This window comes from Cricetulus griseus (genome assembly GCF_003668045.3).
Source record: "Cricetulus griseus strain 17A/GY chromosome 1 unlocalized genomic scaffold, alternate assembly CriGri-PICRH-1.0 chr1_0, whole genome shotgun sequence".
NCBI lineage: Eukaryota > Metazoa > Chordata > Mammalia > Rodentia > Cricetidae > Cricetulus > Cricetulus griseus.
The window spans coordinates 155,077,851-155,100,484 of record NW_023276806.1 but is presented as its reverse complement, the minus strand read 5'-3'; the positions used below and the strand labels follow the sequence as shown (position 1 = coordinate 155,100,484).

The window sequence follows — 22,634 nt, the reverse complement described above, 5'->3', positions numbered from 1 at the left end:
GAAAAAGAGAAACAAAAGGGAAGGAAAATAGAAAAGGTTGGTCAATAAAAGTGAAAAAATGCTTAAATGAAATTAGATAATTGTACAAGGAAGAATTAAAAGCATAAATATTTTTAATGCAGTAAAACACAAATACTACTAAGCCACAGCAATAACAATAAAGAAGGTAAGCACAAGGAACTAAATAAATTAATATTAGAGTGTCTTACTCCTGGGATGCAGAGCCTTGGTGACTTCCTATTATGCATAGTGGGTGTAGGGTCAATAGAGCTCCCAGACTCTTGACTTCCTAGGTGTCACTTGTACAGAGTCTATATTTGACCAGTGTCTGATGTTTCCCAGAGCTGTCTTCTCTTTAGTTTCTCCCCTTCTTCAAATACCAGGGATCTCTACTGCCCACACCTAGCTGTGGATTCTGTAAGTTAGACAAGTTCTCCCCACATCCCCAAATTCTCCAAACATCTCCCCTAACTGGGGGATATCTCTAAAGCTCATTGCAAGTGTGGGAAACAATAATGGCACTGACATTTATGTAGCTAAAGGACCTATCCTTGTACTTCCAGGATCTTCTGTGTACTGATCACTCACAAGGAGGACTACATCTCAGAGTTCTTGGGCTATTGAGAAGTAGATAGAAGTGACAGTGGTTCTGGAATTTGACCCATCTGCTGACTTAGGCTGAGGGCTATCAACTCCAGTGTTACTTTGTTGGGCCACAACCACTGAGGACTCTGAACCTCCTACATCCTGCACTGTTTCAGCTTGCTGATGCATAGCCCCCCACCTCTCACAACTGCCTGATAAGGTTGTCTCCGACTTTGGGACTATGGTAGGATAAACTCATGCTTCCTGTCTTGTGATTCCTTGATTACTGAGAGCCCAGGATGGCTCCATTTTAAATGATGTGTTCCCTCTCAAGACAGTTCCCAGCCCCTGACCTTTGAGTCATATACAGTGGCAAAATGGATTTGCTCTCCATGGTTGGACCATCCCTGAGAGGAGTTGCTATCTTACCAAAATTAACAACTTGATAGAGACCTGTGAGGGTTGTAGATGTGTCCTGAAGGTAGGACTACAGGCCTTTTCTTGCCAGAGCCATCTAGCTGTCTTTGATTGAGGTTTCTGTTTCCCCTCCACCAAGCAGGAAGTTCAATGGCTTGAGCTGTGTATAACTCTTTCTTTGTACATGACTTTATCTGTTTCTTAGCATCTTTGGGGAGTTTTATCAGCACTTTTGTGAACTTCTGAAGCTCTTTCTTTCCTTGGAGTCATGCCTATTCTTCCATGCACTGGTTCTTCTCCCTCATGCGGTAAAAGGGTGGTAACTTATAGCCCACCATCTTTACCCAGAAATCTCAACTGCCTGCTTAAATTCTTATATATTATTAGAAAGGGGTAAAACATGGCAATAGTAGCCATTACTTACTGTATAGCAGACACTGTTCTGAAGAATTCTATCTATCTATCTATCTATCTATCTATCTATCTATCTATCTCAGTGTGTGTGTGTGTGTGTGTGTGTGTGTGTGTGTGTGTGTAATTTAGTTCATCTCCAACCCTATGAACTAAGTGTCATCATAATGCCCATTTTAAAGATAAAAATATTTGAGGTAAAGCAAAGTCTATGTACTTGTTCAAAGTTGTGCTGTTAACATTTACAAAGCCAGGGTTTTAATGTAGACAATCAAACATTGGAGTTCATGCTCACGCTGTGTCGTGCCTCTCCTCTAAGCCACATCATCTCACCACATTCTAAGTATTGTGCATATTCATGTCTTTAGGACTTGAAATAAATAGTGAAACAGGAAGAAGAGTGATGGAGATAAGAACGGTTTCTCTCTCCTGGACTCTTTCCATCTACTCTTCTCTCTTGGTTTCATGACCCTGAGTAGAATTCTAACTTCTCTATACATGAAGAAGGAATGCAAAGGGTTCTCTATGAGAGAAGAGTCCTAAGGCAGCTTGAGTATTCATTCAGGGGCTCTGCCAAAGCACAGCCACTCTAGTCAGAGTTGGCATGATGAGGCTGGATTACACTGAGAATAAAGGAAGCAGTAACACAAACTTTACCGTTATTTTGTTCTGCTTTGCCTGGGCCATAGGATTTCCAGACACCTGGAAGAGATATTACTTGACAATGTGTCTGTGAGAGTGTTTCCAGTCAAGATGAGCATTTGAAGCAGTAGACTGAGTTAGAAGTTGACCACTGGGGTGGAGAGATGGTTCAGTGGTTAAGAGTACTGGCTGCTCTTCAAGAAGATCTGGGATCAATTCCCAGTGGAAGCTCAGCACCATCTGCAACTCCAGATACAGGGAATCCAACCCAGAGACATTGCATACATGTGGTGCACAGAAATATGTGTAGGGAAAATACCCAATACATATGAAATTTAAAAAAATAACATTTTAATGATACAATTATTTTATTTTTTGTAATTGTTTATTAGTTCAAACTAGGAACAATCTTGCTTCACATGTCAATCCCTTTTCCCTCTCCCTCCCCTCCCCCACCTGCAAAAGAGAAAAATAACATTTTTAAAGATTATAAAAATATATTTGCCATTGTCCATTGGACATCATCCAATCCATTGAGGACCTAACTTTAATAGAATGAAATGATGGAATATAGCAAATTTGCTCTCTAAGCTGGCACATTCATTGTCTCTTGCCCTCAGATATCAGCACTACTGTATTTCTGGCCTTCAGACTCACATAGGGCTTTATGACACAGCTTCACAAGATTTTAGAGGCAAAATGTCCTATGACCTGCAGACTGCTAGCAATGGCCTAGGAAAAGTTCACGGTCCTAGTCCCCATATAAAGACTTTAGATCACCAGTATTGGAGACAAAAAAGGTAAACACAAGCTCAAAGAGAGCAAACTTTTCCAGCGTTCACCTTCTACCTCTATCTAAGATCTCAACAGATGTGTACCAGTGATGGCCAAAGTCTTGACTCACTGTACCATGGCCTCCTCTGGGAACATGCACAGAAACATATCTAGAGCAATGTTTTACTAGCTATCTGGACATCCCTTGGTCAAGTCAGAGTTACCTACAACATTAACCATGACATTGGCTAAAAATGAGAGTTATACAGATATTTTAATTGGAAAAAAGTAAATCCTTCCTGTGTATTTTAAGTTAACAGACTAGGAAGCATTGAGATATGTACTTTCTCACCCAGAGAAAATGTTCTATAGTGTAGATACTTGAGGAAGCATATACATTTTAAAGTCTGATGTGGTTTTGCTCATTCTAGGTGTTTGCTATGAGCATGGCTGAGCTATCTATTTTAACTGGCCAGTTGGAAGCTAGAAGTATTCAGTAATCAGAATGACTGGGGATAATGCCAGTTTGGAACTGTCTTTTATAAACTACAATACATCACTCCCCTGTTTTCTTTCACTTGGCATTTTTGTGCACAGTCCCCAGAGTGATACTTTGTGCCCCGATGTCCTAGGGCCAGCAGAACTGTGCCCTTTGAAAGGCATGGTGAAAGCTAAAGATCCAGATATCTTGTCAGAGAAGGTGTGACAGGCACAGAGCCAAAATCATGAACTCATGCTCTCTGTACACAGTCATGGTGTACTATTGCCCCAGCCCCAAGTTAAACACACCCCAAACTCTTCTCTGGCCTCACCTTTTCTAGACACAGAGTACGTTGCTAGATGCTTAAAGGGCTCTCTAATTCCTTTTCAGAACCTTCCAAGCTTGTGACCAGTTCATCTTCCATTAACATGTGGCTGAATATGTCATTCAAATCTGTTCAAAGATAGTGGAATTGAGGCCAATTAGTGAACCTGAAAAAAATACCAGGTCACCAGCTCTCTTCTCTCCATCTGGAAAAACCAGGCTGTTCAGAGTGTAGTGAGAATTCCTGGAGGGTGTGGAGTTGTTTTATGACTCCATGGAGACCTCCCTCCTAAGTTTCAGGGTGATGCTAACATGCTGTACCCTTTGGTCTTGCCTTCCATGTACCACAGGATCGATAAACAAATAAGCAGGTTCCGGAGATGGTTACCTAAGAAGCCAATGAGGCTGGACAAGGAGACACTGCCAGACCTGGAGGAGAATGACTGCTACACTGCCCCTTTCAGCCAGCAAAGGATCCATCAGTGAGTGTCTGTGGGAAAGCCTGCATCGTTCTGAGGATGTACAGCATGGTAGAGCCTTTCCTGAGGGAGTACCAATGTAGAGCCCATTCCTCCTGAGCCTTTTGTTCATGTTCCGTTTATATCAGTCATGGGAGAGCTGTATCAAAAATCCCCCTATCTCAGGTGGCTTAAAGTGACCCAATGTTCTTTCCTATGTGTGTTTGGTGACTTGTCATCCCCATGGTGATTCAGAGACCTAGTTCTTTCTGTCCATGGCTCTGTCTGTTCCCTGTACTCAGACCCCAGACAGAAGAAGTGGATCATGTCTTCCATACTGAATGAAAATGTGGTTTGTTTGCTTGCTTTTATTGAAGTTTGCTGCTTGGTTCTCCTTTCCTTCACTAGTTCAGCACATTACCAAAGGAAGAGCTACATTCCCTGGCAGCCTACTTGCCAACTCATCTATTGGTCTCACAACAGTGAGTTGTCACTTTTGTCACATGGGCAGAAAGTTGGCTGAGTAACTTAGCCTGGAAAGACTTGCAGAAGTGATCAAGAATTTACTCTGAATTTCCTAAGAGGACAAGGAATGATGGGAAGAGGCAGAGTAGGGGATGGCAGAGAAAAGCGTATCAAAGACTATAAACAACTAGGGAGAAAGCAGCCTCCCGAAGAGACCATTGATCAAATCAGCCCAATGGAAAGATATTGGTAAGTGATGAAGATTCCCCATACTGAGACAGACTGGGGAATCCCTAGCCTTCCTTGTGCCCAACCTGGTGATGACTTCAGTAAAAATGACTTTCCAGAGGAATGGAAAGGGGTGTCAGATTGTTTTAGAAACAGGTTGCCAAATCTGATTTTTTTAAAAAAAAATGTAAACCAAATGGCAGTTGTCCAGAAGGTGCAGGGAATGCAAGGTGAATGCATGTTTTAGCAACAGAAAAATCAATTAAACTCTGGGAGCCAAGGAGAGAAGAAAAACGGTGTATAGGTGGTCTGCATTGAAATGTGCTGTGCTGGTGAAGATCGATGTAAGACAAGTGAAGCCACAGGGAAGTCTGTGAAACAGGCAAGCACTGCACCCCCGTGGGTCTGATTGATGCCAAGCCAATCTCATTACTTGAACATATAAAACATAAAGCTCACAGTCCAAAAGGCCTCAGTGGAAATTAGTAATCTGATGGTACTCAATATTAATCTGAAGATGAGAATCTATGGGTGTTTTCTCAAGACAGATATGGAAGCTGATGTGCTTCTGCTTTTAATTTAAATCCTGCAGGTCTTTTTAGACCACTAATTGATGTTTTATCCTTTGTGAGTGGAAATTGGCTTACTGTCACATTTTACTTGCCTTGCACGGGGTAGGAAGAGCTCAAAGTTTTGGGATAATGGATGCATACATGGGAGGGTGGATAGAAGGATAGGGTGGATGAAGGGGTGGAAGGACAATGAGTGGATAGAAGTAGATTGGGTAATCAGTGAAGTAGGATACTTCACTGGAAGTTTTAGGTTATTTTAAGGGAGTAGAGCAAGAATGGGATGGAAAATGTATCGCCACCATCTTCTCACCTGCTGTGTTCCGGATATCTTTGCTGTGTGACAGTGTTATTCAAGTCTCAAACTTAGATGCATCTGCATCCCAGTCAGTATCACTAGAGATCATAAATGATAATAATATGTTTATAAGTATTTTTAAATATAGAACAATTAAGGTACGATAACACATGAGGGTAGTGGCATTCAGCTTTCTGACACATTTTTGAGGCCTTTCAACACACTTGCAAATCAGTTCAGTGAATAAACAATTAGTTCAGCTGTCACAAATTCCATGTCCAAACTTATCTAGGCATTATCTGAGCATAAGCCAAATAAAACAGTCCTGAATCTAGTATGGTAATATACATTGTGGCTTTAAATAACTGCAACTAGTCCAGTAGATGCACATAAAGGGGAATGGCAGTGCTCCAGATTTGGAAAGATATTGGTAAGTGATGAAAGATGATTACTAAGAAAATTGTTCACATGGGTATAGACGTGGCCTATTAGGTAGAGAAGGCAACATATCCTAAGAATAAGAGACTGTAATGTAGACAACACAGACATTGGGCTACGTGGATGGAGTGATTGGAAAACACAATTAGTTTTCTTTCTTTCTTTCTTTCTTTCCTTTTTTTTGGTTTTTCAAGACAGGGTTTCTCTGTATAGCTTTAGAGGTTGCCCTGGAACTCCATCTATAGATCAGGCTGGCCTCGAATCACAGAGATCTGCCTGCCGAGTGCTGGGATTAAAGGCTGCACCACCAACGCCCAGCTCACAAGTAGTTTTCTATAAATATTTCTGTGAATATGGTGTTAAGGTATGCAAAGGACACAGCATTGTTGTTCAAAAAAGGAGACCAGCCTATAAAAGATAAGACTTGAAGCAGTTCAGCTCAAGAAGAAAAGGAGAGGAGCAGCTGAAATAAACAGAGTTCAGGGGAACCACGAGAACAGAGGCATTTATATCATGCCAATGGGACATGAAAAATTAAACAATGACCTGGATATTATGGGTGATGGGAATTCCTTTCTGTTTGAAAATTGTCATGCCACATGGCTAACACCCCTTGGATTAGCGTGTAAAAAATAATAAGATGTGAAGAACGCTGGCTGCCAAGTTGGAAATAATTATTGATATAATTAGAAAACAAAACTCCCTAAAGATGTTTTGAGGATGATATTAATGGGCTTAATTTAATCAGAAACAGCTGTTTAATGAGCTCTGGGAGCTGTGACATGATATCCCAGCTTTCGACATGCATACCTAGGATTCATATGATGTTTTGATTTTGCAAAGTTTCTCCTTGTGTTTTTGCTGGAGTGAAATAGAATGATGGAAATTGTGAGTCATGAATGTGTTAGATAAAGTAGAACTTAAAGTTTGATAAATAATGATCAAAATGGGAAAGTGTCTTAAAACCAAAGACTCAGTAACTCCTACATCTGTCTCCCATACCCGTGCTTAGCCATACTGAGCCCTGACCTCCTTAAGTCACCTTGTACTTCTGTTCCCTCCTACGCCGTTCCTCCTCCCACCTGTAATAACCTTTCCCTGAGACTCCCATCTTTCGGGATATACCAGAGTCACTTCTCCCAGAAAACTTTCATGTTATCCAGCCTCTACCAGTTGTTCCCAGTACTATGCAGTCTTCCATATCTTGGTAATATTTTTGTCTTTTCCCTTTAAAAATGTGGTATTTTTTCTTTTATTATAGTATGTTATAATTGTTTTCTCTCAAACTACAAGTTCCTGCCATTTTCAAATCCCATAGTAAATGCTAACTGTGATTTGCTCAGTGGGGAAGATAAATGGATATGTAAAGCTGACACTAGATCTTGTAAGTGAAGATCAGATGCTGTGTAGTTTGCAAACTGCACACTCACCTCAGACTTCATTCAAGGTCTCCTCTCCACATGGGCCACCAACATCATTCCCCGAGTCAGCACATGGCACTAATGCGTCTTCAGTTGCTGGCAGTCGATATCATATTCACTGTGAACTCCTACTATATCTTGATGAATGTGCTCAATACCCTGTTTTTTTGCTGTTTTGAGTTACCGTGTGGGTTATTGCTGGCTGTATTCACCCTGGCTTGTGCTTGTTCACTATCCTTTCCTTGTTCCTGTTCCCCTTTACTCTTCTAGGATTTGGTGACCACCATTCCACTCTCAATTTCTAGAAGACAGACATATAATGAGATCGTGAACTGTTTCAAGTTTCAGAACTCAGCTCCATTTCTTCCTAGAGAGGCCATCCTATCTCCCTGCCTTTCTGTCAGTCATTCTAAGATCAGAAAGATTTGTTCTTTACTCATAGCATTTTTGAGAGAGGGGGAGAGAAGGAGGATGTATGTGGTATGTGCTCATGTGTACATGTGTATTGAAATCAATCTCAGGTATGTTATTCAATTTCCACTTTCCTTTCTGAGATAGGGTCTAGTCACTAAGGAGCTCCCTGAGTTGCCTAAGCTCCAGGGATCTTCCTGTGTCCACCTCCCCAGTCATGGGATTACAGGTGTGCCCCAACACATGGGGCTTTTTGTGTGAGTTCTGGGATCCAAACTCAGGTCTTCATGTCAAACTACAGGCACTTTACTGACAGACCCCATCCTCCCAGCCCAATAGCACAGTTTTTATATATCACTTCACATTTGAAATTTAGCAGTTTTCAGCATTTTTTGATGATGTCTCTTCAGGCAAACTGCCAACACTCTGGGGACACAGACCATGTTTTGTTTTGCTCGAAATCATATCTAATCTAATACCTAACATACAATAGGCACTCAACATTTGTTTAGTAAATGAACAGATTAAAGAAAAAGGGAAAAAATAAAGGCAGCACAAAATACAAAACTTTTACACTTTCAATTATTATTGAACAAAAAAGAAATTGAGAAGCAGTTTAAGAAAAAACGGGTGGTCTAGCACTGTACTTAAACATGTATTCATAGTTTGCTTTTTTGTGCTTTCTGTTTTTTGGTGGTAAGTGAAGAAAAGCATAACTGATCATGATACTGTAAAATCCAATCACAAGCACCATAGTTTCAGCATTGCCAGACGATTCTAATGGTATAGAAATTTATTGAGATGTATAGAGTTTGGGTCTGGCTAATCTCACTGTGTAATTTTTAAATTACTTATTCCCCTTAATGAAAGTAGGTTTTTTTTTCACATAATATATCCTGATTACGGTTTCCTCTCCCTCTACCCCTCCCAGTTCCTTCCCGCCTGCCCCTGTTTGCATCCACCCCCTTTCAAAACCAACAGGCTTCTAAGGGATAATAATATAATGTGATATAATGTGATGTTATGATATATATTATATCATAATACTAAAACAAAAGCTAACACATTGGAATTAGATAAAACAAACAGAAGGAAAGGAACCCAAGAGAAGACAGTAAAACAGACATACTTCTTCACACACTCAGGAATCCATGAACACTGGAAGCCATTATACACAGAGGACCTGGGCAGACCTTCTTGTAGACCCTGTGAATGCTGCCTCAGTCTCTGAGTTCAGGTGAACTTTCATTGTGTTGATTTGAAGGGGTTTGTTTTCTTGGTTCCGCCACTCCCTTTGGCTCTTAAACTCCTTCTGCTTCTTCTTCACCAGTGTCCTGAGCCCTGAAGGCAGGGATTAGAAGGAGACATCCTATTTAGGGCTGAGTTTCCAAGGTTTCTCACTCTCTGCGTCGTGTCTGGCTGTGGGTCTTTGTATTTGTTCCTGTCTGTTGCAGGAGGAAGTTTCCCTGATGATTCCTGAACAAGGCCCTGATCTATGAATGTAGAAGCCATCTTAATACTATTTTCCTCTAGAGCAGAAGTGTGTTTTACCCCAGGTCCCTGGGCTATCTAGGCTCAGGTCACCCATGCAGTGCCATGTATGGGTTCTATCTCATAGAGTGGACCTTAAGTAAAATCAGATATTGGCTGGTTACTCTCACAAAGTGTGAGCCACTGTTGCACTAGTGTATCTTTCAGGAAGGACACCATTGTAGAGCAAAGGTTTTGTGGCTGGGTTGGGTTTGCATTTCTCTTTTGGTAGCATACAGAACATAAAGGTGAAGGCTATCGGTAGGTATCAGCTGGACATCTCCATATTCAATGAGATGTGTTGGTGTTGTTTTCAGCAATGGCACTTGCTGTCAGTTTGTGGGAAGCAACCTGTGGTCTTTGCAAGAGCATGGGTTATTTGGAGGTTCCTGTGGGACCCCTTTGGCCAGTAACTCAATAAGGTGAAACCCAATCCTAATTCACAACACTGGCTAATGTGGATCCTTCTCAGAGAAAAAGGCACAGCATGCCTGCTCCACGTAGCCATGTACATACTTCGGCTCATATCTACTTCTGACATCCTAGATTCCTTATAGATGAGAAAGAGAAATGGATGGTTTCCTAGGAAGGTTGTAACTTCACCATCCAGGCTTAGCACTTTACACACATTGCGTGGGCCAAATCTCAGTCATGTACTTGTCCCTAGCTCATGAAATGCTAGGATGCTAGCTTGCCTGTCTTCATAGGAGGAGAAGGGAAATATGCTTATTAAAGAATTAGGGAGTGATGGAGAAAGAATTCTAGTCCAGATATGGAGGCCCCCTGTTTGGGGCTAGCACTTTATTGTGGGGAGCCACCTTATTCATTATAAGATAGTTAATAAGGATCCTGTCCTTCAGCCACTAAGTACCAGTCACATCCCTTTCCCACTTTGTGATGATCAAAAATCTCTCCACACCATGCTAAGTTTTCCTTTGTTGGTGATGGCAGAGCAGCACAAAATTGGGGCCCTTCCCACTGCCTTGAGAATCACTGTGCATCTTTCATGCCACACAACCTTCAGGTCTGATAAATTAAGTTCCACAGAAATCTGATGAATGTGGTAGACAAGTCCAATTGAGCATTAATTTATTCATCTTCACCTCATTCCTAGGGATGTTACTCTGCTTAAGTATCATGCTGCCCTTTCTTCTTAAATGACATTACCAGAAGCATCCTCGAGACAATTGCTTTCTAAGGTCAGTACCCATAATCAAGATTTTTCTATGGGTGCTAAATGTAAAAAAGGAAATAGGGGAGAGTCGTGCTACTTTTTATAATGCACATGCAGTAAATCTTCCAAGAAATGGATCTATTTTGAATTGCCTTTCTAAAAGTATGCTAGGTACATATAGGAATATTTTCCACTTTTTCTTTACTTTTATCATTATTAGCATTGATGGTTTTCTTTAGATTGTATCCTTGGAGAGCTTAGATTTTAGCTGGTGGAAATCAGCTACAAATTATAAGCCAGTGAATGTCATCCAGGTGTGATTGGGCAATGCCCACAAATATGGTTAAATGTCACATCTTAGGAGTAGCACTGATACTGGCCTGTGGTAGGTAGAGGCCCGGGACACCGCTAATCACCTTCTAATGCACAAGATGAGCATCTCCACAAAACATCTCCAGCTGTGCAAGTTGTTGGATATCCATGTTAAACTGTCACCTTCAAAGAGTACAGCAGTGCATTCTTATTTCAAGCAATTAGTTTAGTGATAATTTGTTATAGCTGCCATAGGAAACTCCTATATATAAGAACAAGAGGATGAGTCTGGGCCAGAGAGCCTGACTTCAGAATCCAAGCACTGGAGACAGTGGTGAGTCTTCAGGAATTATGTGCCTCAGTTTTCCCCAGCCATGAAAATGTGGATAATAACCATATCTAGCTCATGTGGGTCTTGGTGGGATAAAAATCACGGTATGCCAGTCTCCCTCACTGGAGACTCTGGGGCAGATATATTTTTCTGCCTTTTCTAACTTCTATAGGCTGCTGCATTCCTAACTTAAGGCCCCTCCCTTTCTCTTGAAGGCATTGCATCATTACTAAGATTGTTATTTTATCTTCCTCTCTGCTGTTTGTCCACAGTTTCCATTTCTATGCTTATTTGTGTTACATTACTTGGAAAATTCAGAAAAATATTCCTGTCTTAGTCTGCTTTATGTTGCAGTAATAGGTACCTGAGGCTGGGAAATGTGTGAAGAAAAGACATGCTTTTAGCTCACAGTTTTAGAAATCCAAGACCATGGCCCTGGTGTTGGCTTCCAGTTGAGGGTGTTTCAGCTAATAAAGTAAGATCTAGAGAGACATCAAGTGGTAGTAGGGAAAAGGTAAGTTAATGAGGACAGGGCAGGTTTGTTCTTTTGTAACAGCCTACTCTTGTGGGAACTGTTCCACTCCTCTGTCTCAAGACCCCCTCTAAAAGGTCCTGACGAATTTTTATACCATGACATCAGTTGTCAAACTGCACTTAAACCATAGCATTCTCCATCTTCATGTCAGCCAACGAACAGCCTCCATTCTATCTGCAATGCAATTCCTCTTTGTCATACAGATTGGTATATTGAAAAATTCCAGAGATCAGAATGCAGACATATTTGGAGCAACACTGTCCTGCCTTGTATAAGCGTATGAATTTGCCAGGACATAAAATTCCAAGGTCTGGGGACAGAGGATGAGCTTAGTGGCAGCAACAGTGGGACTGTAGTCCAGGGATATGTTGAGGATCCTTGGGAAACTTTCTGGCTTGAACTGAAATAGAATTACTTCAAACTAAGTTTGTCTTCAGTGTTCCAGATATACTCATATGTATTAGTACCACATTCCGATTTGTCTCTTAAATCTTCCCAGCATAGATATCTGAAGATTTTGATTGCTAAAGCATATACTCTCTCTACTGTAATTTTCCTTTTAGAGCATTTGCAGTTTTTCTGTTGTTTTCATCGATCTGAAGTCTTTGGAGAATCCTTTAGGCAATGAGATACAAGATTGATTTCAGTAGGATTAATGTTCTTTTGGTGCCCCAGTGACACAGAGCAGTCTCAGGATACTTGTTTTATTGCAGTTCCTTGCTGGCATTAGGATCCTCAATATGCAGGCTGTTGAGATTGCTCTGCAGAGTCACAAGAGACATAACTGTGTTCTCAAAAGTTTTAAATTGAGATCACAGTGAAACTATCGGTAAAGCCTGAGGTTTGTGCTTCAGAAGATAACATGGTTCCTTTCAAGTAGGGCCTAATGACATTAAACTTACATTTAAGGATCAAATATATCACCTAATCACATGGGAAAAGCAATCTTTGGGCATCTGGAGGTTCTAAAGATTGGTGAATTATCTTAATATTTGAGATATCATCTTTAAAGTGCATTTAAAGATAGCACATTTATATTTTTGTGTGTGTCTGAAACAGAGGGTATGAGAGAAAGGAGAGAAAAGGAAGGGGCCAAGGGGGGGAGACAGGGAAGAGGAGAGAAGCTACTCTTACTGTGTAGCTCTGGTTAGCCTGAAACTCACTGTGTAGACCAAAAAACGGCTTAAACTCACAGAGATAGGGCTGATTCTGCCTCTCAAGTGCTGAGATCATACCCGGCCACAAACAAATGCTGGAATTGGAACAGCAGTTTGTGTGATTGCAAGCCCAATCCCTGTGTATAATACATCTGGCTCTCACTACCCTTGGGCTACCCACAAGACTCAGTGTGGTCATCTCAGCTTAAAATGGAGAAATAAACACAGACAGTTAAGTACTTACCTGAGTCACACTGCTGACAGAACAGAAAATAAATCTTATTAGGTGAAAGATACCATTTTGAGTTTTCTAAAGGCCAGGCTGGAGTACTTCTTACCCATGTCTAGGGCATGTTTGGGAATGACCCCACAGATGAGGCGTTAAGTCTATAAATGCTGCAGACAATGATCATTGAAATGACCAGTGATCCAGAACTGCATCCTAGAAATATCTTTATAGCTAGGGAGAAACCTGGCTCTTCACATTCCACCTTCCTCACCCTGAACACTATACATAGACCATCAGTTTTGTTTCCCACTCAAGAGAAAGGATATTACCACTGCAGGTTGCCTGGCTTTTACACTATCACTCTCCCTACTGACCATCATCACCAGTAAATCCTATTGGTCCTTCCTCCTCACTTCTGACCTCACTGCCATTGCCCTCTTGAAAGTGACTGCCAATTCTTGCAAAATTTGGATGTCTCCTCCCCTCCCTGCCTTCCTCACTGTCACATCTGCCTACTGTGCTCATGTCACAGATCATTTGCAAGACTAGAGCCACGGGTGCACACAACACCTTTGTACAGTTCAGAGGCACCCTTCCCCACTGCGATAGTTAGGATGAAAATGGCCTCCAAAGGCTCATAGATGGTGGCACTATTGGGAGGTGTAGCCTTGTTGGAGTAGGTGTGACCTTGTTGGAGGAATTGTGTCACTGGGGGTGGGCTTTGAGGTTTCAGATGCTCAAGCCAGACCCGGTGTCTCACTCTCTCTTCCTGCCAATCCACATGTAAAACTCTCAGCTACTCTCCAGCAGCATGTCTGCCTGCATGCCACCATGCTTCCCACCATGATGACAATAAATTAAACCTCTGAACTGCAAGCCAGCCCCCAATTATGTTTTCCTTTAGAAGAGTTGCTATGGTCACACACACAAAAACACTTCCAGATTCTCAGGCCAAACAGTGTAGGAAAGATTTTAATACCTGTCCCTGGTCCCTTCAGCCATATACATCCCATACCAAGTACTAAGCTATGCCTATGAAGTAACATGGATTTCCTTCAATGACTTCCTTGGGACCTTGGGATAAAGCTCAAACTCCTTACCAAGACATATAAAATTGCTTTTTGAGTTTCTTACCCTCTTTGCTCAGCTTTCAGGGCTGTATGCTATTACAACACAGCCATAGAAATTCTCTAAATATTCCCTGGCTATCGATCCTCCCTGTAAAGAACTCTCTCTCTCTCCCTCCCTCCCTCCCTCTCTTTCTCCCTCTCAGGCCATCTTCTTTATGAAATGTCTCATGTTTCATGCACATGATATTAGACTGCTGGGCTCATTAGCCTTTGTAAATGATGATTGTGAAGCTGACTATATCAGACCACAGTTATTTGTTTGTATGTCTGGATTCTGGACAAAGAGTTCTAGTCTTTTATCTGCATTTCTCAAAGGTTGTAAAGGAAATCCATACAGTGGTCCCTCCTGGGCAGCTATTTATTTTATAAAATTTGATTTTTTGCTATACTAAAATCTTTTAAAGTTTTGATCAGAGTAGCAGTTTGGTACAGAGAATGTGACCTGTTAGATTCATGTTGCCCTGTATTCATCACCTATCACCTGGATCTGTGTCAGAGAACAGCAATGTAAATGGACTAGAAGATCCATCCCTTGGGACAATGAAGCTCCAGCAAAGGAAAACAAATACAAGAGCCACAGCCAAGACTAGACCAACACAGTAGCTGTGAATAAATCTCTGGATAATAGATTTATGCTGTGACAATTGTGTTGAGAATTTGAGTAAAATGCTGCTATTGACTGAATGACAGTAGCACTCCAATTAGTAGAAGGCTGAGAGCCAGTCTTATTTGTATTTTTCTGGTCTAGGGATTAAATAGAAAACTGTTTATTGTTTCCAAACTTCTTTTACAGATTTGTTTAAAACAGTCTTTTATTATAATTCTGGTTTACTTTTGAATACTAACTGAAACTAACCTCTCAGAAACTTGGATATTGCAAACTTCTTATTATGAATATTAACCAATTCAGCCAGCATCCAACACAATTCTGTGACAGAACGTAAGTAATACTGGACCAAGACAAATTACTCTTACTTTCCACCAATGGTTAAGTTCATATAAACTCTGGTTCAAAGCCAGGCTCCCCAAGCATAGGAGCCTCATTTGGATGGAGACTCCTGGCACCAGCTCTATATAGCACAATGTGTCATTATGGGCTTCTATTACAATAATGTGAAACCCTAATGCAGGCAATGCAGGGACATGTTCAATAAATGCTGCCCTTGACAATGGTGTCGATGGAATTCCGTGAGTAAAAACTAACAATGTGAGCTGCATGTATGCACATTTTTGTAGCCTAGTCTAAAAGGTAAGATAGATCTGAAGCTTTAACAGTCCAAGAACATTTCCTCCATCCCTTTCTCCTCTCTTCCAAAACATTCTTTCTCTTTTCCTCTCCTGCCCTTTATTCCTCTGTCTCTTCTACTTACCATCCATGTCCCAGTTCTTCAGAACACTAGCTAAGGCTAAAAGTACTGTGAATTACCAACAGGTTTCCAATCTTTGGCCTGACTGAGAGTTGTTCTTTTTTTCTAAAGTGTCTTTTTAGAATACTTAATGAATTAGACAAATGGTTTGCTAACTTCTTCCTGCTGTGACATGTGGTAATATGAACATACAGAGCCGAGGGCTTTGTGCATCCCTAGTCTACCAGAAAACACATCAGAATAGCACTGTAGAAAACGACACTTAAAATGCAACCTAAACCCATTCTGATTTTTAAACACCGTTCCTAAAGTTAGGGAGGTAACAGAGCTCACCCTCACCCTTGATCATGTCATATTAGGATATTCTACAAATGGGTGAATTAGACCCCAAATATGACTTCTGGTGTTTCCTGAGACCTGCCCAAGTCAAGTTATCCTGTTACCATTGAAATACACAATGTGTACACAGTCCACCACATGCAGCATCTTCTCATCCTCAGATATTCTATGACACACACATTGTCCTCATTCAAAAGATAAGGATTTAGAGCAGTGATTCTCAAACTTGGGTCATGATCCAACAGGGGTTGCATATCAGATATCCTGCATATCAAATATTTATATTATGATTTATAACAGTAGCAAAATTACAGTTATGAAGTATCAAAGAAATGCTTTCATGGTTGGGGTCACCACAACATGAGGAACTGTAAATAAAGAGTCCTAAGCATCAGGACGGTTAAGAATCACTGATGTAGAGATTTACAGGGGTTTAAGTTTGAACAGTACTTAGCCCAAATGCTGCTTGTTTTTATCATTTATCAAGAAAGTAGATATTATCATATTCCATCTTGACATTATCTTCCCGATCCCAATGTTGTAACACAGCCGTGTTTCTTGGGAATTAGAAATCCATGAGAAGCTCCAAATGTTTTTGAAAATATTAGAATCAGGTAAGTATGTTCACAGGCTTATGAGCTCATAAAAAGTAAATTCTGTTATCCAGCAAGTATAATCTCCATAAAGACCTCTTCCGGGGAGAGCAGCAGCCTCAGTCTGGCTCACCCAGTGTGTGAAACATTGAGCTATGAAAGCAATACTTCACTGCAAGAATTCTGCTTGTGTGTAAGAGTGGATGTCTTCATTTTCAAGATAATTCTAATCTTACAACTTTAGATGTCTTTGGCAACTATACCACTAAAAAGGATTCCTACTTTCCTCCATCCCTCTCTCCCTGGCAGCCTTTAAATAAAATGAAAATGATTCAGATACATGCTGTAGAGACTGAACTGTGGAATGTCTTCCAAGATTATTTATTTCTCCCCCAGGCTAGTTTGGCTGAGGATTTGTCCACTTTTGTTTGTCATTTTCAAACAAACCCAACATTTTGATGAACCTTTGTGTTGTTCTTTTGAGTTTCATCCATTTATTCCTACTCTGTTTTCTTATTGTTCATTTCCTCTTAGTACTTAGGAGTTCAGTTGGTTCTTATTTTTAGAAGACATTAATGCATCATTAAGTCATTTGATGGTTCCCTGCTTTTACTATAGACACATAGCTGTGACTGTCCTATTAGCACCATTTTTACTATATCCTATAGGTTCTGGTATCCTGAACTTTGGTTTTAATTTAATTCTAGGAATTTTTTCCAAATTCTTTTTTTCTTTTTTTTTATTTTACTTATTTATTATGTATACAGCATTCTGCTTCCATGCATATCTGCACACCAGAAGAGGGCACCAGATCTCATAACAGATGGTTGTGAGCCACCATGTGGTTGCTAGGAATTGAACTCAGGACCTCTGGAAGAACAGTCAGGGATCTTAACCTCTGAGCCATCTCTGCAGCCCAATTCTAGAAATTTTAAATTCTCTATTATTTCTCCAACAACCTTTCAGTTATCCAGTAATTTATTATTTGGTTTCTAAATTAACTTATTTTATTTGTATGAGTATATGTATATGCACCACATGAGTGCCTGGAGCTTGTAGAGATCAGAAAGTGACATTTGGTAACCTAGAATTCCAGTTACAGATCTACATCTACAGTACAGTTAGGCAACATGTAGATGCTGGGAACAGAACCTGGGTCCTCTGCAAAATCAACAAGTACTCTTAGTCACTGATCCATATCTCCAGTCCCTTTGTATGTCTCTAAAGACTTGCTTTGTGGCCTGAATGACCTATTTTTGAGGAAAGTTCCATGGGTTGATGGAAAAACCCGTGCTGTTGAAAATATGCTCCAATGATGTTTTCTGAGTCCATTTGATTTTTGTGAATATTTTGTTTTTATGCTCTCCCTGCTGGTAGGAGTAGGAAATTGAAGTCACCCATTATTGCTGTGTTGGATCAATTGCTCCCTTTATATTCCATAGTGTTTGTTTCATAAAAGCGTACACTCCATTATTCAGATCATATATGTTTATGGTTGCTATATTTTCTTGAGAAACTATTCCCTTCAGCAATATATAAAATCTTATTTGTCTTGTGTGACTAATTTTGACTTTAAAAGGCTTTTGTTTTTTGATATGAATACGGCTACTTGTGTTTGTTTTCAGAATTACTGATACAGCATTTCAAGCCCATTATGCTCACTGTGTGTGTGTGTGTGTGTGTGTGTGTGTGTGTGTGTGTGTGTGTGTTTTGCTAGTGAGATGAATTCTTTGCAAGAAGATACTAATTTAATCCAGTCAGACTGAATTGTTATTTGAAGAACTGTGACTATTTACACTCAGGTTTGTTATTGTAAGTTATATACAAATGCTTATTATTTTGTTGTGTTTTCTATCCTAGGTAGTTTTATGATCTATGTTCATTTCTTTCCCCTTTATTTTTTATTTATTTATTTTTTTGGCAGGGTTTCTCTGTGGCTTTGGAGACTGTCCTGGAACTAGCTCTTGTAGACCAGGCTGGTCTCGATCTCACAGAGATCTGCCTGCCTCTGCCTCCCAAGTGCTGGGATTAAAGGCATGTGCCACCACTGCCCTGTGCTTTCTCCTTTATTTAACATGAAGACTTGTATTCTGAATCAATAGTTTGACTCCTTCCTTTTTCTCCTCTGCTATCTGTACTTTCAATGAGATTGGTTCCTTTATTTTTTCTTGCTGTACTAGGGATTGAACCCAGGTAGTCCTGCATGTTGGAGGGGTACTCTACACTGAGCCTCTGGTAAGATTTCATCACCCCCCCACTCCATGCTCTAAAGACTGTTTCTCTTGCTTCCTCTTCTAGGTGCACATTTCTCTTGGATGTTGTCTAGTATTCTGTCAGTTTATGTTTGCCTTGGCATATCTTTGTTTCTCCATTGGTCGTGGAGGATAATTTTGCTGACACTGGTTTAATCTGTAATCCAAGTTGGTACTGTTTTTACCCAGTGTTTGATACGCATCATCCCTCTCACTAGTGCCTTTAGTGTTTCTTCTGAGAAATCTTATGTTACCCTGATGGGTTTGCCTTCACACGTTAGTGGGTCCTTCTCTTTTGCAACTTTTTGTATTCTTTCATTGCCTGGAATTTTTGGCACTTAATATATCATGAAAAGGTTCTTTTGCTCTAAGTGGATTCTTCTATCAGATCACCATGCCTTCCCTAGGTTCTAAAACAATTTCTGCTTTTTTATTGAATAGTTTTTAAGCTCATAACCTATAACATAAGTTCCTCATTTATTCCTATTTATATAGGTTTGATCTTCATTAGTGTCTCAGACGTCCTGTACATTTTGTTCATTTATTAGTTTTTCCTCATTTGTGATAAGTCATCAGCCTTGTCTTCAAGTTCTAATATTATTCTGTTTTTTTTTTTTCTAGTCTGCTGGAGAGGCTTTCAACTTAGTTTTGGCTCACTGAACTTTTCACATCTAGAATTTGAGTTTAGTTCCCTTTCTGTCTTAATTGCTTACATTCGCCTGCACATTTGAATTTTCCCCAAGCTCTGGCTCACTCACGAGTGCACGTGCTACCATTGTATTTTCATGGCTTTGGGGGAAGACACAAATCGAATGCAAGAACTTGACTTACTGTCTTTAGCTAGAAGCCTCAAGAGCAAATTTTGTAATCCATATTTAACTTTTAGTAAAGATGCTATCATGAAGCACAATTAGAAGTGACTATTGGAATTTTTTAAAACCTTTCTACTCCAGTAACTAATCACATTAATCCTTCGAGGAGACTGGGAAATCTTAACCTGTCTAAAGTTTGACTATTATATATTTGATATGGTAATCCCCTCATTCTTTTTCTCTTAACAAGCGCACTTAAGATAAAAAATTAAGCTTTTGCACTCCAGTTGCCTAAAGCCCAGAAAACTCTCAAAATAGGCCTTGTCACATAAAAAAATTAATTGGTTGCTTTGTTCCTACTTAGCTTTTCATTAATTTGAGGACATAATTTAAGTGACAGTTAACTGTATCACCTTTGCTTCTCTTTGTTAAAATAGAAATCTCTATTTAAAAATCTAATTAAGAAAGTTTCCTGAAATATTTATTTTCAAGAAATTAACCTTTACTTTTTGTATGATGAGGTAATGTAACTAAAGGTCCATTCTTTGGCTATTGCTCCAAAACAATCTGTTGAAAAACTTACTGGCTTTAAGCAATAGTCACCCTATTTGCAATTATGTTGGACTCAACTGGGAGAGTCTTCTGCTGGCTTCATGTGAAACCAACACATGGCTCATCTGGTATTGGTGTCAGCTCTTTTCTTTCTTTGTATTGTCTCATTCCTTGGAGAGACTAGCTCAGGCTTCTTCACCTTGTCATATGGGGTGGCAACCCAAGCTGCTAAGAATATAAATGAAGAGCCATGTCTGAGATCACTTCTCTCACAACCCTTTTTAAACAAATCACAAGTCCTGTTCCAATTCATGAATTGAAGGGATAAACATCACCTATTGGTGTGAATAGCAAGAAATTCACATTCCAAAGTAATAAGGAGGAATTAAAGATAAGGATGAATTTTGGCCATTTAAAATTATCTACCATAATGTTTTCTAGCTATAACTTACTCACTTTTTCCACACATGGATGGTACACTGGTGGACTTGGAATATAGTTCATGGAAGAGCACTGTCTGCTATAGATAAGAATAGTTAGATAGATAGATAGATAGATAGATAGATAGATAGATAGATAGATAGAAGATGATAGATTTAACTAATCACCAATCTGAACTGGAACCCAGATGCAGAGAAGGACCAGTGAAGAGCACAAAGGTCCAGACTAGGCTGGTGAAACACACAGAAACAGCTGACCTGAACATCCGGGAACTCTTACTCCCCAGTCTGATAGCTGGAATACCAGCATGGGACTGATCCAGACCCCAGGAACATGGATTTCTATGAGGAAACCTCAGAAATCTATGGGACCTCCTGTAGAAGCCCAGTATTTATCCCTAGCGTAGGAGTGGACTTTGGGAGCCCATTCCATATAGAGGAATACTCCCTGAGCCAAGAAACACAAGGGTGGGCCTAGGCCCTATCCCAAAGCATATGAAAGACTCTGATGACACCCTATAGAAGGCCTCACCATCCAGAGGGAGCAGAAAAGATATGTGACAGATAAGGTTTTAGTTGGGGGGTTAGGGGAGGATGGGTGGGAGAAGGGAACTGGGATTGTCATGTAAAACAATCAATCCTGTTTCTAATTCAAATAAAAAAGCTGGAAAAAAAGATGATAGATTGGTGATATATAGTTGATGGATGGATAGATAGATGAAGGATAGACAGATAATAGATAATGGATGGGTAAATAGATGATAGATAGATGGATGCATAGATGATGGATATATAGAGATAGATGATAGATAATGGATAGACAGATGATGGATGGGTGGATAGATAGATGATAGATAGATAAATATTAGATGATGGATGGGTGGATAGATAGATAATGGATAGATAGATGATAGATAATGGATAGATAGATAGATGATGGATGGATAGATAGATAGATAGATAGATAGATAGATAGATAGATAGATAGATCCCAGGATTTCTTCTGCTCTCATTCCAACACTGCATCAAGCTTAAAGCATAGGATATGCTATTCTGTCTTAGGTTAGATACACATGAAAACTTTGGGTCTAGCTTCAATGTGGTCAGAAACCTGTGAATGAAAAAGATAAGTGAGTCTTCTACTACATACATTTCCAATACGTAGTAATGTGACAAGGGCAAAATAACTATAAAGGATGCTATTTTCAACATGGGAGGCAAAAATCAAGGCACCCAGGGTGGTTACCTGTAGATACATCTGAGAGTGCATAGTCCTGGCTACTTCATTTCAGAAACAAGAAGCTTGGCCTGATATGTCATCTGGCTCTTTTTCCTACTTTGACACAGGTCTTAGATTTTAAATATGCAAAGGTCAATTATATAGCTATAATTATCAAATAATTGCAGAACACCATTTCTACATACTTAAATACTTCCTGACAAAGCTAATACTTCTTGAAATTTTTAGTCATGGAGATTTTTCACACTGTTGAGAGCACTTGTTCTAATGATCTCAAAAATTCATGGTAGCAGTTGAATAGAGGAGTCTGAAGAACTGGATGGACTGGAGGTTGGACATGGAGGCAGGAGGGTAGAGATACATTCAAGTTTGTGACTTGTGAAATCGAGTATGTGGCAGTGTTTTTCTCTTTTAAAAGGCAGTAGAGAAAAAGGACTAGTTTTCTTTTATAAAACTAGAGATCAAAAGTTTTGTTTTGGATGATATCTAACCCCATCCTTAAGCAATAAGGCATTATCACCCTCATTTTCCCAGCAAGTAACTATGTTCCCAAAAGACTCAGAGACTTACTGAAGACACAGCTTTCATGGGACCATAAAATTTGAACCCAAGTTTTCTGCTAGTCTATAAATGGCCCTATAGGGCAATCTTCATCCTTCAACATCTCTGTGCTTCAGGTATTGCCAAAAGCAAACTTAAGGTTGATATCCCATCAGTGA

At 40.0% G+C, this 22,634-nt stretch overlaps 1 protein-coding gene across 1 annotated transcript in view; it reads left to right on the top strand.

Annotated features, from left to right (window-relative positions):
• Positions 1 to 22,634, top strand: part of Ano4 (anoctamin 4) — a 190,987-nt gene that overhangs the window by 76,909 nt on the left and 91,444 nt on the right. The window contains exon 7 of the mRNA XM_035451372.1: positions 3,985 to 4,116. Within this exon, the coding sequence (XP_035307263.1) occupies positions 3,985 to 4,116 (132 nt within the window). The remainder of the gene's footprint in view (positions 1 to 3,984; positions 4,117 to 22,634) is intronic.